Consider the following 15282-nt stretch of genomic DNA (forward strand, 5'->3'; position numbering starts at 1 on the left):
ACGGTGTTAGAAAATGTTTCTCCCCCCCTACGATTGGTTTATGTTTCCAGTTCAGACCACTTAATACCCCTTACATAATGGTTTTGCCTGTATATGTTTATGTAATAGATGTGCATTAGTATGGGGGTACCGCGACTCTGGGCACTGAAAATATTACCAGCTCTTGTCACAAAGATTTAGAGAAAATGCGTCTGTGCCATGTAGCAGCGGATGAGGGCAAGAGTGCACAACAAGTAATTAAAACTATCTCCCATCTGTTGATCCTTGTTGGCTGGGCAGAGACCTGAAGCCGGCAACAGCTGTGACCCAGATTCCCTCTTTCCTGCCAAACATAGGCCACTGTTTATTAGCAACGCAGTAAACAAAAAACGAGAAGGGGGGAAAAAAAAAAAAGATTCACATCTTTATTACTGTCAACCAGAGAAGTGCTAGGGAGCAATACATTCACCTGGTAGAACCTCAGAACTATTGTGTACCTGCACAGTGACGAAATAAAGAGAGAGCCAACAGAAGAAGACGATATTACATGGTATTGCAATAAATAAATGACACCCATTATTTTCTCAATGACAGAATCAGAATGGTATTTGGTTACAGTTGGCGAGGATACATAAAATAAAAAAACAAAAGCACAAACGCTGAGATTCCGTACCTACTGGCCAGAAGATCTCATTCAGTAACAAAGGATCCATCAGAGAAGAAGTCGATGGGCCTTCTTGGATTTCCGGCCAGTTAGAGTGCATTATATGTCTTTGGCCTTGACTTTAGCAATCCTGGTTCGTTTTACATCAAAGCCATTGTTTATTTTAAAAAAGAAAAAACAAAAGAAGAGCTGGCTTGGTGGTACGCAAGGCTACTGGAGAAGAATATGCTTGGTTACCCTTTGCCTTATCACCCCTCAAACTCATCTTGGCTTCAATGAATGGTCTTTATGTGCAAAGATGGACATTTTAAGCTGACAAGTAGTGTAAACCTTATTTAGTGTTTTATCCATGGTTATCTCTCCAGCAGATGATAACCATTAGAAATCATAGTTATCTACTAGTAGTCTACTTGAGACTATGCCTATCACTTGGCTATAACCACCTGGAGTGTTACTTAAGGGACCATTAATGCTACAATGCAACTTGCCAACAAAGATGTGACATCTTACTTGAAGGTGATTCGATGTATAAAGGACTTGTATTGCACTTCAATTCAACAGAAACAACAAGGGCATAGCTTATTGTGTGTATAGCTCACTATTCCCCCCATACCTCACATTGATAAAGATGGTTGAGAAGCTGCCACTGGCGAAGCTAAAGCTGAACATCTTTGATGGTCATCTAAGAACAGCGACCCCAGCAGCCGTACATAGGCAGGGGGGTGCTACATTAGCCATCAGCTCTCAATCACATGTATCAGTGCTTTCCTGTACTCCATTCATCCATCAAGTATTGAGAAAGACAGCCAGCAAATAAAAAAAAAATGGTTCTCCTGACCCGCTAACAAAACCAGACATGCAATAATATATAGTTTGTTTCAGCAGTGTGGAAATAGTTTACTCTGAATGCTAAAACATGCTCTTTAACCTGGAAATAAATACTTCGGGGCTCACCGAGCATCCACTTGCTGTCCAATAGATATAGGTTGAATCTATAAAAAAAAAAAAACTTCCAATCCATGATATTTCTTCAATCCACATCGGCTATAGCTTGGCACTCCATAAATGCCATTTATATACAGTGGCATGCTTCTCTCAAGCTGCCAGATTTCACTATATATATATATATATATATATATATATATATATATATATATTGGCCTTTCTTTTGCAGATAACAAAGCCTTAAGGTTCAGCCAGTTTAGCATGCCATCACAACAGTAAAGAATAGACTAGCAGCTTCAATGGTTATTGACAAAAGCAAGAGGAAATAAACACATACATATATATATATAAATAAATAATGAACAAATAAAGAGAAAGCTCTTGTACCACCTACTTATAAATAAGGGCAATATTATTGTCCTTGTATCCTGAGAGGTGGGAGTTGTGTGCCGGGGCAGGCCCCCGAGCCAGCAAGAAGAGCATTAAATAACTTCACATCAATAAACAGAAAATGAAGGGCTATATGGGCAGTCAACATATTGTCACAGACACATCTTGGCTTCTAGGCTTTGCCATCCTGTAGGACCTAGAGGAGTATAAAGTATACCAAAGATAACCCCTTTATATCAATCTACGTTACACAAGGGTGAAGTAGAGTGGAGAGTGGTCCATTCTCGGCAAAAACCTTACAATACTCCAGGTGTTTGGACATGGGAAGGACCAGGGAAGGATCAAAGTTTCAAGCAGGATGGTCACAACACACCACTTGAGAACCAAAAAATATTTTAAAAAGATGGGGGTTGGTTACCATTTTCTTGCACCCCATGGTTCTTGAAAGCTTTGCTGACGAAGCCAACTGATACAAAAACCCATTTCTAGCTTATGAGAGGGGTGATAAGATGGACAACTGAACAGTGCAGCAGAGTTACAGCAAATAAGTCTCTTCAGTCCATTATATTGCGCCAAGAGCTACTTACTGCTGGCTTGCATAAGCCTTAAACAACAACAAAAAAGGGAAAGGGGGGGGCGCTGACCACTTTGATGCCGTCTGACTGCAAACTCCTACCTCACCAAACAGCCAAAGAGTGTTCTATGACCTCTTTGGCACACAATGCACTAAACCAAATACTGGTCACCATGAATAAGTACCCAAAGTCCACCTTTGTTCATTCAATATGAAGAAACATTTAACACAGTTATTTCTCAGCATGCTATTCAAGTCTGTCAGAGGTCTTTAACATGCTTTGGAAAAGAATGTTTTTGTTTTTTAGGGTGAGGGGGTGCGTAAACAGGTTTTACAAATTCTTCATCTTCCCCATATACACAGCAGCCAGTGGTGCATTTGGAGGGCAATCGGATTGGTTCCTCACAGAGGTACAGGAGAGATTGTCCTTGTGCTTGAGCCCACATCCAGGCTTTTCTCTTTCAAAAATTTTTGGCCTTTGCAACTGGGAATGTTCAGAGTAAACGGGCGCTGACCTACTTCATCCAGGTCTTTCATACCTGCCCTTCGCTTTCTCAGATTTTCCGGCACATCTTGTTGCTGAAAGGCCCCCCTTGGTCCTTCTATCTGGCCTAGCCTTTTCTGGACCTCTTCCTCCTCGGAACAGTAATAAAGAAAATTAAGTCCAAAGCCAATAAATCGATCCCAGAGTCCCAAAGGCTTAGAAGCAACAGGGAGGGACGGTACCAGCTGGGACCTGGCGTGCTGGCAAAAGTCTGTATGTGCGTCCACAGAAGAGGAAAGAGGAGTGTATACAGATTTAATGTCCAGAGAGAAGGAGCGTTTCAAACTGCTTATTTCCCGACGCTGGTCTGTAGAGATCCCCATTGAAGTAAACCTGCCTTCCAATGAAGTGGAGGTGGACTCTGACTTTGTACGGCTGTCGTTCAGCTTGGTGGCATCAACAGCTACCTCTATTTCCTGAGTGCCAGCAGTGTCGCTGCAGTTGTTTTGGCAAGACGTGTCCTTGTTTGCCTGTTCTTTAACACAGTGATGATCCGAAAACTTCCTCTCTGCCAGGCTGTCCGTGTGAGAAGCTTTAACGGGGCCAGAGGGCATTGTGCTTGCAAGGCTCTTCTCAAACTCGAGAAGCTGTCCCAGGAAGTTGAAATTGGGAGAGATGCTGGGTCTTTTCTCTTTAACGAACCTAAGCGAGTAGGATGAGAAATTAGGCTAAACAAAGTAATTCCCATATGACTGTTATCACGCTATTATGCTATATAATACACCTAAACCCACAAATTACACTGTAAAATATATCATTAATAAGAAGGAACATCAGTAGGGGGTTTCAGGGCATTGACCCCTTTATTAAGTTAATATTTAGCAGCACTACAAAAAGTGTGTATTACCTGTATGCATCATCCAGGCTCAGACCCATCGACCTCATGATATACGCAATGGCGACAGCGGCCGATCGCGAAATGCCAGCCAGACAGTGAACTAATACTTTTCCATTCACCAACTCAACTTTTTCTGTAAAAAAGTACAATAGATTCAGGTTAAGAAAATAGTACTTGCCGGGCATGTGGTTGACAAGAATAAAAGCGGGCTATTGCAATTGCCTAGAATCCATATAGGTCCCCAGGGGGAATGCTATAAAAAGCTGGACTCAGCAGGATCTGCTTGTTTGGCCAGGTCTTTGCTTGATGTGACCATCTAATAGCTCTGTCTAAATAACCCATTTAGTTATAGGACAGGGAAGACATCTTTATAGGCCCATCTATGAAACAGTTAGTTCAGACTTGGTCTTGACAGACAGGTTAGGCAGCCAATGTTATTACCACCTTGATAAAAAAAAGTCTTGTATTGCATGAAAATAAAGAGTCTACAGAACTTCATTAATGGAATGACAGGGCCAAGGAACCTGGTGAATCTAAGCTTTTAGAAGGGGCCAGCGCTACACATTAGAACTGCTTTCAGGTAATCAATTGTTTCTCCTACTCCCATGTAACTGGAGGAGTCCCAAGCCGGACTTGGATTTCTTACTATTGAGTGCTATTCTGATACCTACTGGGAGCTGCTATCTTGCTCCCTTCCCATTGTTCTGCTGATTGGCTGCTAGGGGAGGGGGTGATATTACTCCAACTTGCAGCGCAGCAGTAAAGTGTGACATTAAGTTACCTATGAACTCCACAGCCGCAGTAAGCCAGGGTAGGATCTTCTCACAGTAACTGTCATTGATGGGGATGCGTAGGAAGTGGTTGTCGGGAATGAAGACTGGCTGGGGACAGCTGTGACTGACGTTCAGAACATGGGTGATGCCATTCTGATTAATCACCTCCTATGAAGACATGCGACAAAAAATAGAAGTTGATGCACAGTAACAAGGAGCTGAATCATAATATTAATCCATCCGACTTACACAGTGCTTAGCCCTGCTGTAACCAGCCTGCCAGCGACTATATTTATTTACTAGCTGGTATAGCAGATAGCTTGTGGCAGCTGGCCAGCTGGGATCCTTAACATGAGAAACAGGGTAGGATTAATTGCCTTTAATTGGAATTTAGGATCTTCTAATGCTAACTGCACGCAGGAACATAATGCTTAATTTGCCACCTAAAGTTATACTGCCCATAGATGTACCAACCCATTAGGTGGTAGGGTGTACTCCAGTCAGGGGCCCCATGCTAGAGGGGTCCCCCAAGAGGCTAGAGGGTTCCAAAGGGAGTGGTCATGCAAGGTAGTGGATGATTATTGGGTTTATTGTTCAGTGGGACACCATTCTACCTTAATGGCCTTGGGGTTCCAAGTGACATAATAAATGGGGACCCTTGGGGGGGGGGCCTTACTAACTCAAGAAGTATGGGGCCCTGTGATTACTGATGGTGGCCTTGTAATTAATTAGTATGGCTGATTTTGGCCTTATTGTTTAACTATGGACGCATCTATCGCCCCCTCAGCAGAATCTGACCAATTGGTCTGAGTATCAGTGCTTTTACTAAAGGTTTATATGGACTGGGTGCTAACTTCTGCACGACAGGAAGGTCATTGTAGATTAATAAATATGTGGTCAACTGTATCAAGTAGTTAGTACCTGTACTTAGAACTAAATATCAATTTCTCCATAAGGAATAGAATAGAACTACAACAGGGTCATAAACAGAAACCCAACTCACAAAGAATGGGCAGTGACATTATCAATCAAGAATTAACTGCAATTTAACATCAATGGCAGGGGGGCCGATATTGCTATGTGATGCCAACTAACTGCCAGCTGCTTCTGGGGTTCTGACAGTAGCTATTTGAATCCATAGGCTGTACTGATTCTTTCAATTTAAGGCTGGATGCAGCCAGTTGTGCTCCAATACAAAGCTCTACTGTCAACAAGAGGATCAGAAATAGGGGAGGGGGATGTACAACATGGTGTACCTTTTGGGACAAAGCGGCACGACACAACACACCCACGCTCTTCAGTGGAGCATGATTAGGCTGTACAATGCCGAAAGCATTCATGACATTATATAAAGAGGAGGAAGCAGAAAATGGACAATTTTGATACATACAGTTGCTACAAAATGCCCTTTATTTTCTAGAACACGGTTACTCTGCCTTGGCTTTGCTTTCTAAAACAGCTCTGCTTATTATTTCTATTGAGACCTTGTAGGGGTGTAAAAACCTGTACAACACTGTCCAATAAAATAATATGACTGACGGTCAGTTAATGTGTTTGTGCAGTCTCTGTTGGTGGATGGGGAGAACATGTACCTGGTTCATGACATCATTCTGAGAGCCCAGGTAGAGATGGGGCAATATACGAGTGACGGAGACTGAAGACGTAGACAGGCAGGGCTGGGATATGCTGGTGTGCAAGATGTTAGATGTGCGACCCTCGCACAAGGTTGGGAACTGAGATGAGAACTCTGCGAAGCCTCCTGTGAAAGAAGAAGAACAGCTGGAATGAGTTGCTGAGAGGTAAAATAGCACTCTAAAGGCCAAGTTAAGCAGCACCTCCCTCCACACCCTTTCCCCAGAACCAGTTTTTTTTTTTTTTTGACCAGGGAGGAACCAGCCGCTTGTGTTTCTAATGAGGGAAGTTTAATAAAGCTGAGGTAGGACTAGTTGCCTGCTGTACTAAGTCGGAACTCATTTTTCCCTCATTCGCTATTTTTGGCAAGTTACCTAATTTGGAAGGACTTAATGACAGGATCACGGCATGGAGCTTTTAGAGCAGGATGACGGCATTGAGTAATGGAGGGTTTCTCGGGAACACACTGATGTGTGTGTGAGAAAATGTGATTCTGAACCCAAGCCCGAATGCTGGCTGCGTGCCACTGCTTAATGTGAACCACAGATCCTGGGCTCTGCCAACAGGAAGGCTAAGCAATATGATGCGCCATGTCCTCAGCCTGGAACACACACAGGCGCCCGCAACAAACACGCACATATATAGCTCCATATAGATACAAAATCCTATGCTTATAAGTCTTGCCACTTACACATATATATATATACACACAGGCACCCCGTATATACAAATCCATGTACATAGAGATAGAATGGAAGGACACGGACACAAGGAAACAGGCCCAAGCATGAAAATGTGCATTCCCAGAGGGCCCTCTATACTCAGGGCCCCACCACAGTGACCGGGTCTGTTTTGTTTGTTGTTACACCCCATAAGATCTACAAAGCCCTCTGTCTGCTAGAGGATTCTGGGAAGTGCAGTTTCCTAAGAGGTGAGAGCTGCAGACTTGGCATGATATTGCCATTTAATCCCTCTGTGCCTAGCACTTCTCACTGGAGCGATGACCTAACACGGGATGACATAGGCCCTGTATCAGCGCCTGAAACCCAGTACGCACACAGTTGCTGAGTCTTCCAGAACATGATATCATTCAGAAACAGAGAAATTAGTCAATAGGACATTTTTGGAGTGAATGAAAAAGAAAAATCAATGAAGTGGTTAGTGAGATTTTCTCAATGTACTGCGAGTTATCGGATCCGCAGCTCTTGCCTCAGCTATAAGTGCAACTCTGACGGCCCATTCATAAGTCTAACTCAGTGCTATTCAATGGAGACACGGATAGAGCGCTACTATCGGGGCAGGAGGGCTGTGTTTGCAGGGTAGGGATGCGCAAGTTGCATAACGCCATTCTCTGTTGTTCTCTAACTCCCAGCAAGTTGCTGAGGGATGCTGGGAATTGCATTTCAACAGCAGCTCGTTACATACAGGGTGGGCACGACTTATAGTCATTTATGATTTGTTGTTATTATTATTATCTAATGTAATAATAGGTGCAAAGTTTGCCCCAGGACTCCACACTAGCCAATCACATTTTCTTTCAAAGTAAAGGCTACTGGCTGATTGGAAGTGAGGATTACGACACCTGCATCCAATATTACACTGCAAAGGTGGACCCTACCATTAGTTCTCGTGGGAGACAAATATATAAGTGTAAGCACCCATCCATGTCCCCTGCCTTCAGACAGATAAAGAAGTCTCTTACCTTCTAAAAGCGACACAGAGCTGTACTTCTTCTCCAGTTTTCCCAGTACCAGAGACACAAAGTGCCCTGCAGAGGATTCCTGGTTGCCCTGGTCATACACCACCACTTGCTTCTCATCAATCTGCCATTACATAGGAAAAGAAGAGAGAATTTATACTAAAGTCAATGCTGTTAGGAGGGGGGGGGGGGGGAGTTCTGTCAGTCAGACCTTTAGTGTTAGTTAAGACTACTGAAACAATGTAGCAGACGCCAGACATTTTGAAGTCTTGGGTGGTGGAGACCTGGCTTTATTATTTCAGTAGTCAGGACCAGCAGTGAGCAAATAGCAATTCAATAGCAATTAGGAAAAAATATCAAAACAATGGATAACCGGTAATGAATGTATATAAGTAGAATTAGCATCTTTCAATAGGCTACACTTTACTTTTGGGTTTATATCCCCTTTAAGATGAGGCCAGTTGTATAACAGATTATGTTGTCCAGGGAGTCACTGACCTTGGGATGCTGTGGTAGGACCAGCATTTCCTTGAGTAGGCGCTTGCGGGCCAGCTTGGATCCACACAGATTTACCGAGCCGACCACATGGAGGTTATTGTACTCGGTGAAGGATCGGCAGTCGATGACCAAGACCCCTTCACTGTCCTCCCTCAGTATTCCTGCCAGTTTTTGGGCTTGCATGGCCTGGGGAGGCTTCCTCTCTCCACCCATTGTGACAGCCTGTATATAAAGGAGAAAGCACAGAGTTATATTGGCCCCAATCCTAGAACACTTGGCAAACACAAGCCCATATTCCAGAGAAAGAACAGAGGGGTGTAACTATAACCAATCAACTGATAAACAATTCCTGCACCCCTCTGTTGCCCAATTTCAGCTCCAATGGCTGCTCCGTGGCTCCATAGCACCCTGCTTATATCAACTGTTTCCAACACTCTGAAGCACCGGTACATTATTTTAAATGCATTTTTAGGTGTTACTGGTCCTTTAACTGTGACATTACCAAAATGACAAGGGGCCAATTTAATGGTACACCAATCACATTTCAAGGTTCACTTATTACTAGGGGTCTATTGATTTCTCCTAGGATGGAACTGTATCGAATGCTACTGAATCATACTCTGCTTAGCATGTATATCCTCATCCCTGACAGACGGGTCGATAACCCAATTGCACCTCGGGCTGTTCTACAGGAAACACGGGGTGCTGAGCTTGCCTGATTTTCCAAGCGAGCTGCATTCTGCCTAGAGCAGCCTTGCAGCCCTGACTGAGAATGCTGGGAACTGACATTCACAGCTGGAAGGCTGCATTTGTGATGTGACTACATTTAAGGAAAACTAAACCTCCGAACAATGCTAAAACAGATCATATGTAAAACCCTGCTTCATCTAAACAAACCATTTTCATAAAAATATTCTTTTTTTAGTACAGGTATCAGACCCCTTATCCGGAAACCCATTATCTAGAAAGTTCTGAATTACGGAAAGGCCATCTCCCATAGACTCCATTGTAATCAAATAATTCACATTTTTAAAAATTATTTCCTTTTTCTCTGTAATAATAAAACAGTACCTGTACTTGATCCCAACTAAGATATAATTACCCCTTATTGGGGCAGAACAGTCCTATTGGGTTTATTTCATGGTTAAATGATTCCCTTTTCTCTGTAATAATAAAACAATACCTGTACTTGATCCCAACTAAGATATAATTACCCCTTATTGGGGGCAGAACAGTCCTATTGGGTTTATTTCATGGTTAAATGATTCCCTTTTCTCTGTAATAATAAAACAGTTCCTGTACTTGATCCCAACTAAGATATAATTACCCCTTATTGGGGGCAGAACAGTCCTATTGGGTTTATTTCATGGTTAAATGATTCCCTTTTCTCTGTAATAATAAAACAGTTCCTGTACTTGATCCCAACTAAGATATAATTACCCCTTATTGGGGGCAGAACAGTCCTATTGGGTTTATTTCATGGTTAAATGATTCCCTTTTCTCTGTAATAATAAAACAGTACCTGTACTTGATCCCAACTAAGATATAATTACCCCTTATTGGGGGCAGAACAGCCCTATTGGGTTTAATTACTGTTTAAATAATTTTTTAGTAGGCTTAAGGTAGGAGATACGAAATTACGGAAAGACCCCTTATCCAGAAAAGCCCAGGTCCTGAGCATTCTGGATAATGGGTCCCATACCTGTAGTATGTACCACTGGGTAATCCTAAATAGAAAATGGTCATTTTAAGTGCTATGGCCACCCCCCCGGGATCATACGATTCACAGTGCACACAAACAAACCAAGCGAATACATATATGCTAGGCCCCATCAGCCAATGAATGGACAGAGTTCTGCCTTTTACTCCCACACTACTTCCTGTTACAGTCAGAGCTGCATTATTTCCTGTCAGCTGATCACTGAGGGAGCACACAGCCCATCACTAAATGGCGGCAAAAGGGAAAATATGTAAAAGGGCAATATTTACTGATATATATATATGTATATATGCGTGTGCGGCTCATTGTCTTGCTATATACATGGTTTTTGCAAGCACCTGGGGCATTTGATTACTATTAAGGTGTGCTCAGTTCTTTTCTGTATATATATATATATATATATTCCAGTTTGGGAAGATCTGTTGGTTAATTATTTATTTTGGTATATATGGGTATGGGGTATATACTTTTCCTTTAATAGGCATCACCAGCCCGTATTGGTAAAGTGACAAATGTTTTATTGGGGCAGTCCAACAACTCCCAGCACCCCTGAGGCACTTTTGCAATAACAAGAAAAAGGTTTAGAAAGATATATTTCTCAACGGATCTACATTTCCCTGCATGTGAATTACATAACGTTGTTACGTAACGTAACTCTATCTCCGGGGTTATTGCAGCCATTGTACAGTCCGCATGTTGGCGATGGGAGCTATTTTCTATTGTGTGATTGGCTGCACTATAGATAACCGCCTGCGGAACAACAGCCTTCTTTGGTCGGAGCATTAGGTCACACGTGAAAGTCATGACTGCCGATGAGTTCATGTGATGTAATGGGATACCAGAGAGATGAGTTATAGGCCTGAAATATACGGCACCACCGCAGCAGTTAAATATGGAACAGCCACTCTCGCCTCTGAACTCTCAGCTGCCTTGGAAATGTTCCTCTGCCTTCAAGTTAATATCTGTATTACTGCATATAAGTATACTTATCAGTATACTTATCTAATTTGCCTATATGTATCAACCCTTATAGTTTGCAACTAATTAGGTGCATGCTGCATGGCTGCACAGAATTCAGTGTGGCCTGCACGTGGCACCTAAATGAGCTGCTAATTAGCCATGCAGGATGTGTTTGGTGTTAATGGTGACAATGCTAATACAAACCCACCCCAAGTGGTTACAGATTGAAGTCTAACCCCTATATGTACTAAAAGGCACTAAGTTTGCCCAGGAGCCTATTACCCATAGCAACCAATAAGATATTTGTTTTTAAACAGGTGACCAGTAAATGCTACCTGCTGATTTGTTGCTATGGGTTACTGCTCCTGGGCAAACTTAGTGCCCTTTATTACATAACAAGAATGCCTTGACTGGGGTATAAGCAATATGGCAGCTTCCAGTAAGAGTTCAAAAACAGCTGTTATTTGGGCGGGTCAACCTGCTTGTATGTCCCAGCTTTGATATTCACCCCAAATCTCATTCTAGCTGCTTCTTGGGCGGAAACCCCCTAGGGGCCAGTTTGGGAACACTCTGCTGAGTTCTAGGACAACAACAGCAGAAAGCCAGCCCTGCTCTATAATGCATATATTACTGCCATATAATAACACCCTGTATAATAACAGCCCATATAATAAAAACACCCTCCTTCTAATGTGTTACCTGGCGCCTCCCAGCCAAGGGTTAAAGCACTTCCCACCCCATCCTACTGGCCCAGTACAAACTGTCCACGTTCCAGGAATGCAGGGATGCTAATGGGCTTTAAAGTTATTTTTCCCCCTGCGCTCAGTAATGGGAAAGTAATGGAATTCCAACATATCTGTCACGCACAGGAAACAGAGGAGGTTAAATATGTGGGAAGCGGTTAGGAAATATGCAGAAAATGCCATGGAAGGAACTAGACAAGCAAGGAGTAAGGAGTAAGGAGAAGGAGCGGACTATTCGGGAATATGTAACATTATACATACATACACACAGCACTATATAACTAATGGCTGTGCCTCCTCCAGCAATAACACCGAGACCTCCCAGTCCACTGAATGTCACTATTGTATCTGCCTAAACGTCTCCCCTCTGCAGGAACAGTCAGGCCCCCCCAGAACCCAACCTAGGCATAAACACATAAACACCCACATCCAAACCAAGCAGCATCACTCGCACTCTGCAATGCCAGAACAGGGGCATTAGCACCCTGCCCTCCCAATAGACACGGTGTATTAGCACCCTGTAATCCACAAGAACCGGCCACATTAGCACCTTGACATCCAAAGAATGCCAGGCTCCAGCACCCTGAATCCCAGAGGACACTGACCCAGTTTAATCCTATAATAGTACCTGGTGCTCTGAAATCCATGCACCAAAGATCATGGCCAGTAGCCCCCTGTTACCCCTAACAGCCACTGAGCCCTAGCACACACCGGCAAAGAGGGCAGCCTAAAATTCTACAGAACAAGGTGCACTAACTGTCGCCTGTATAACTGAGGCACAAGGTACAATTCTCATATATATAATAGTGCAGCATATGGTGCACTAGCCATGTATTCTATATATAAACATGGTGCAGTGATATCCTATAATAATAATAATAAACAAAGTGGAAGAATAGCAAGGACAGGGCAGGCAAACAAGCTATAATACTGCAGAATATGATGCACCAGCAGGATTTCCTATTACAGAACACGAGGCACTGGCAGTCTCACATCCTACAGAACATGGTAGACAAGCAGTGTATTAAAGAACATGGCGTGCCTGCAGCCCGTAATGCCAAAGAACATGGCACACTAGCAATAGCTTTTATAGCAAGGAACATGGTGCAATTTTAAATATTATACTCTGAGGGGAAAAGGAAACAGGTTTGAATAAATATTATGATGTAGCAGAACCCAATCACCCTACGGAAGCCAGTGCGCCAGAATGCTGCACCAACACCTTCCAATCTAAAGAATCTATAATGCACTAGTGATATGCACCATTACTGGCCATGTAGCACAAGCAATCTATAATGTGAGTGTTAATGCCTGAAATTACAGAACATCATGCATAATATTTGGTGCAAACCCAACATGAACTATTAATGAGCATGGCGCCCAAGCTATAGGTGCCATTAAAGAACATGATACAGAAGCTGCCTGCAAATAACATGGTGCAATACAATTTACAGCTCCACCAACCTATTATAGATCTAAGCATGGAGCAATGAGTTCTCAGAAGGATCGTGGTGCAATTATACTAAATACTATTAATACACATAGAGGGCAGGCACCCTACAATCATCTATAATATGATGCATCAACTCGCAAATTCTAAAGATCACGGCACCCTATAGAATCCAAAGAACACAGTGTGGGGGGGGGGGGGGGGGGGAGCCCTAGCAACCTATGCAGTAATAATAGTAACAGAAAAGGGAACCCTAGCACTCTATGAAATAGTAGTAATAGAAAGGGGAGCCCTAGCACCTTATGCAATAGTAGTAATAGAAAGGGGAGCCCTAGCACCCTATGCAATAATAATAATAGAGAGAGGAGCCCTAGTACATTATGAAGCAATAATAATAATAATAATAGAAAGGGGGGCCCTTGCACCCTATGCAATAATAATAATAATAATAACAGAAAGGGGGGCCCTTGCACCCTATGCAATAATAATAATAGAGAGAGGAGCCCTAGTACCTTATAAAGCAATAATAATAATAAAAAGGGGGGCCCTTGCACCCTATGCAATAATAATAATAGAGAGGGGAGCTCTTGCACCCTTTGCAATAATAATAATAGAGAGAGGAGCCCTAGTACCTTATGAAGCAATAATAATAATAAAAGGGGGGCCCTTGCACCCTATGCAATAATAATAATAATAATAGAAAGGGAGCCCTAGCACCCTATGCAATAATAATACTAATAGAAAGGGGGGCCCTTGCACCCTATGCAATAATAATACTAGAGAAGGGAGCCCTAGCACCCTATGCAATAATAATAATAGAGAAGGGAGCCCTAGCACCCTATGCAATAATAATAATAGAAAGGGGGGCCCTTGCACCCTATGCAATAATAATAATAGAGAAGTGAGCCCTAGCACCCTATGCAATAATAATAATAGAAAGGGGGGCCCTTGCACCCTATGCAATAATAATAATAGAGAAGGGAGCCCTAGCACCCTATGCAATAATAATAATAGAAAGGGGGGCCCTTGCACCCTATGCAATAATAATAATAGAGAAGTGAGCCCTAGCACCCTATGCAATAATAATAATAGAAAGGGGGGCCCTGGCACCCTATGCAATAATAATAATAGAGAAGGGAGCCCTAGCACCCTATGCAATAATAATAATAGAGAAGGGAGCCCTAGCACCCTATGCAATAATAATAATAGAGAAGGGAGCCCTAGCACCCTACATAGTAACCCCATACAACGCAATGCACAAGCCCCCGCAATGCTAATCAGCCTCTGCAGTATAAATAGGAAAATGCAATACAAAGGAATGCAGCTGCACCCTAAGGTGATCTCCCTTCAGCACCCCAATTCCCTTATCAGTTGGGGGGGCGGCCAGGCACCCACTGATTATTCCCCCCAGCAGTAGCAGCCCCTACGCCAGTGCTGCAGCCCCGCAGCGGGAAGGGACGGGGAGCGCTGGGCACCGGAGCCGCAGCCATTCCTACCTTGTCAAGCCCTTCTGGAAGCCTCCGAGAGAAGCGAGTGGGGCAGCACCTGCGGCAGGGGCAGCGGGCCGGGCAGGCGGGACGGGAAGGCGCAGCGGAGCCAGGAGGCAGCGGAGTCCCAGGTGTTCTGTACTATATTGTTATGATGACTGGAGCCAGCACAGAGGATGAGGTAATGGCAAGGGGGGGGGGGGGCTAGGGGAGGGTTAAAAATAACTCAGGTTGATGTCATCTCCAGCCAATCAGGGCGCACCTCAGCCAGAACTGTGATGTCACCTCTTAGCCTGATTAAAACAATCCCTCGGTGGATTTTCCACTGACACACAGATTTAACCCTTTGCAGCCGGGATCCCTGAATCAGCATATGTCAATAGAGA

The 15282-nt window shown here is 43.4% G+C and overlaps 1 protein-coding gene across 1 annotated transcript; it reads right to left on the reverse strand.

Annotated features, from left to right (window-relative positions):
* Positions 1–391: 391 nt before the first annotated feature.
* Positions 392–15003, reverse strand: dusp8 (dual specificity phosphatase 8). Its single transcript, NM_001097224.1, is given in 7 exon segments — positions 392–3738; positions 3944–4067; positions 4716–4875; positions 6300–6466; positions 8042–8162; positions 8537–8758; positions 14906–15003. Coding segments are annotated over 6 exon segments (1569 nt in total). The 5' UTR covers positions 8750–8758; positions 14906–15003; the 3' UTR covers positions 392–2954.
* Between the last annotated feature and the right edge of the window lie 279 nt (positions 15004–15282).

The sequence above is a fragment of the Xenopus tropicalis genome, chromosome 7, assembly GCF_000004195.4.
Source record: "Xenopus tropicalis strain Nigerian chromosome 7, UCB_Xtro_10.0, whole genome shotgun sequence".
Lineage (NCBI taxonomy): Eukaryota > Metazoa > Chordata > Amphibia > Anura > Pipidae > Xenopus > Xenopus tropicalis.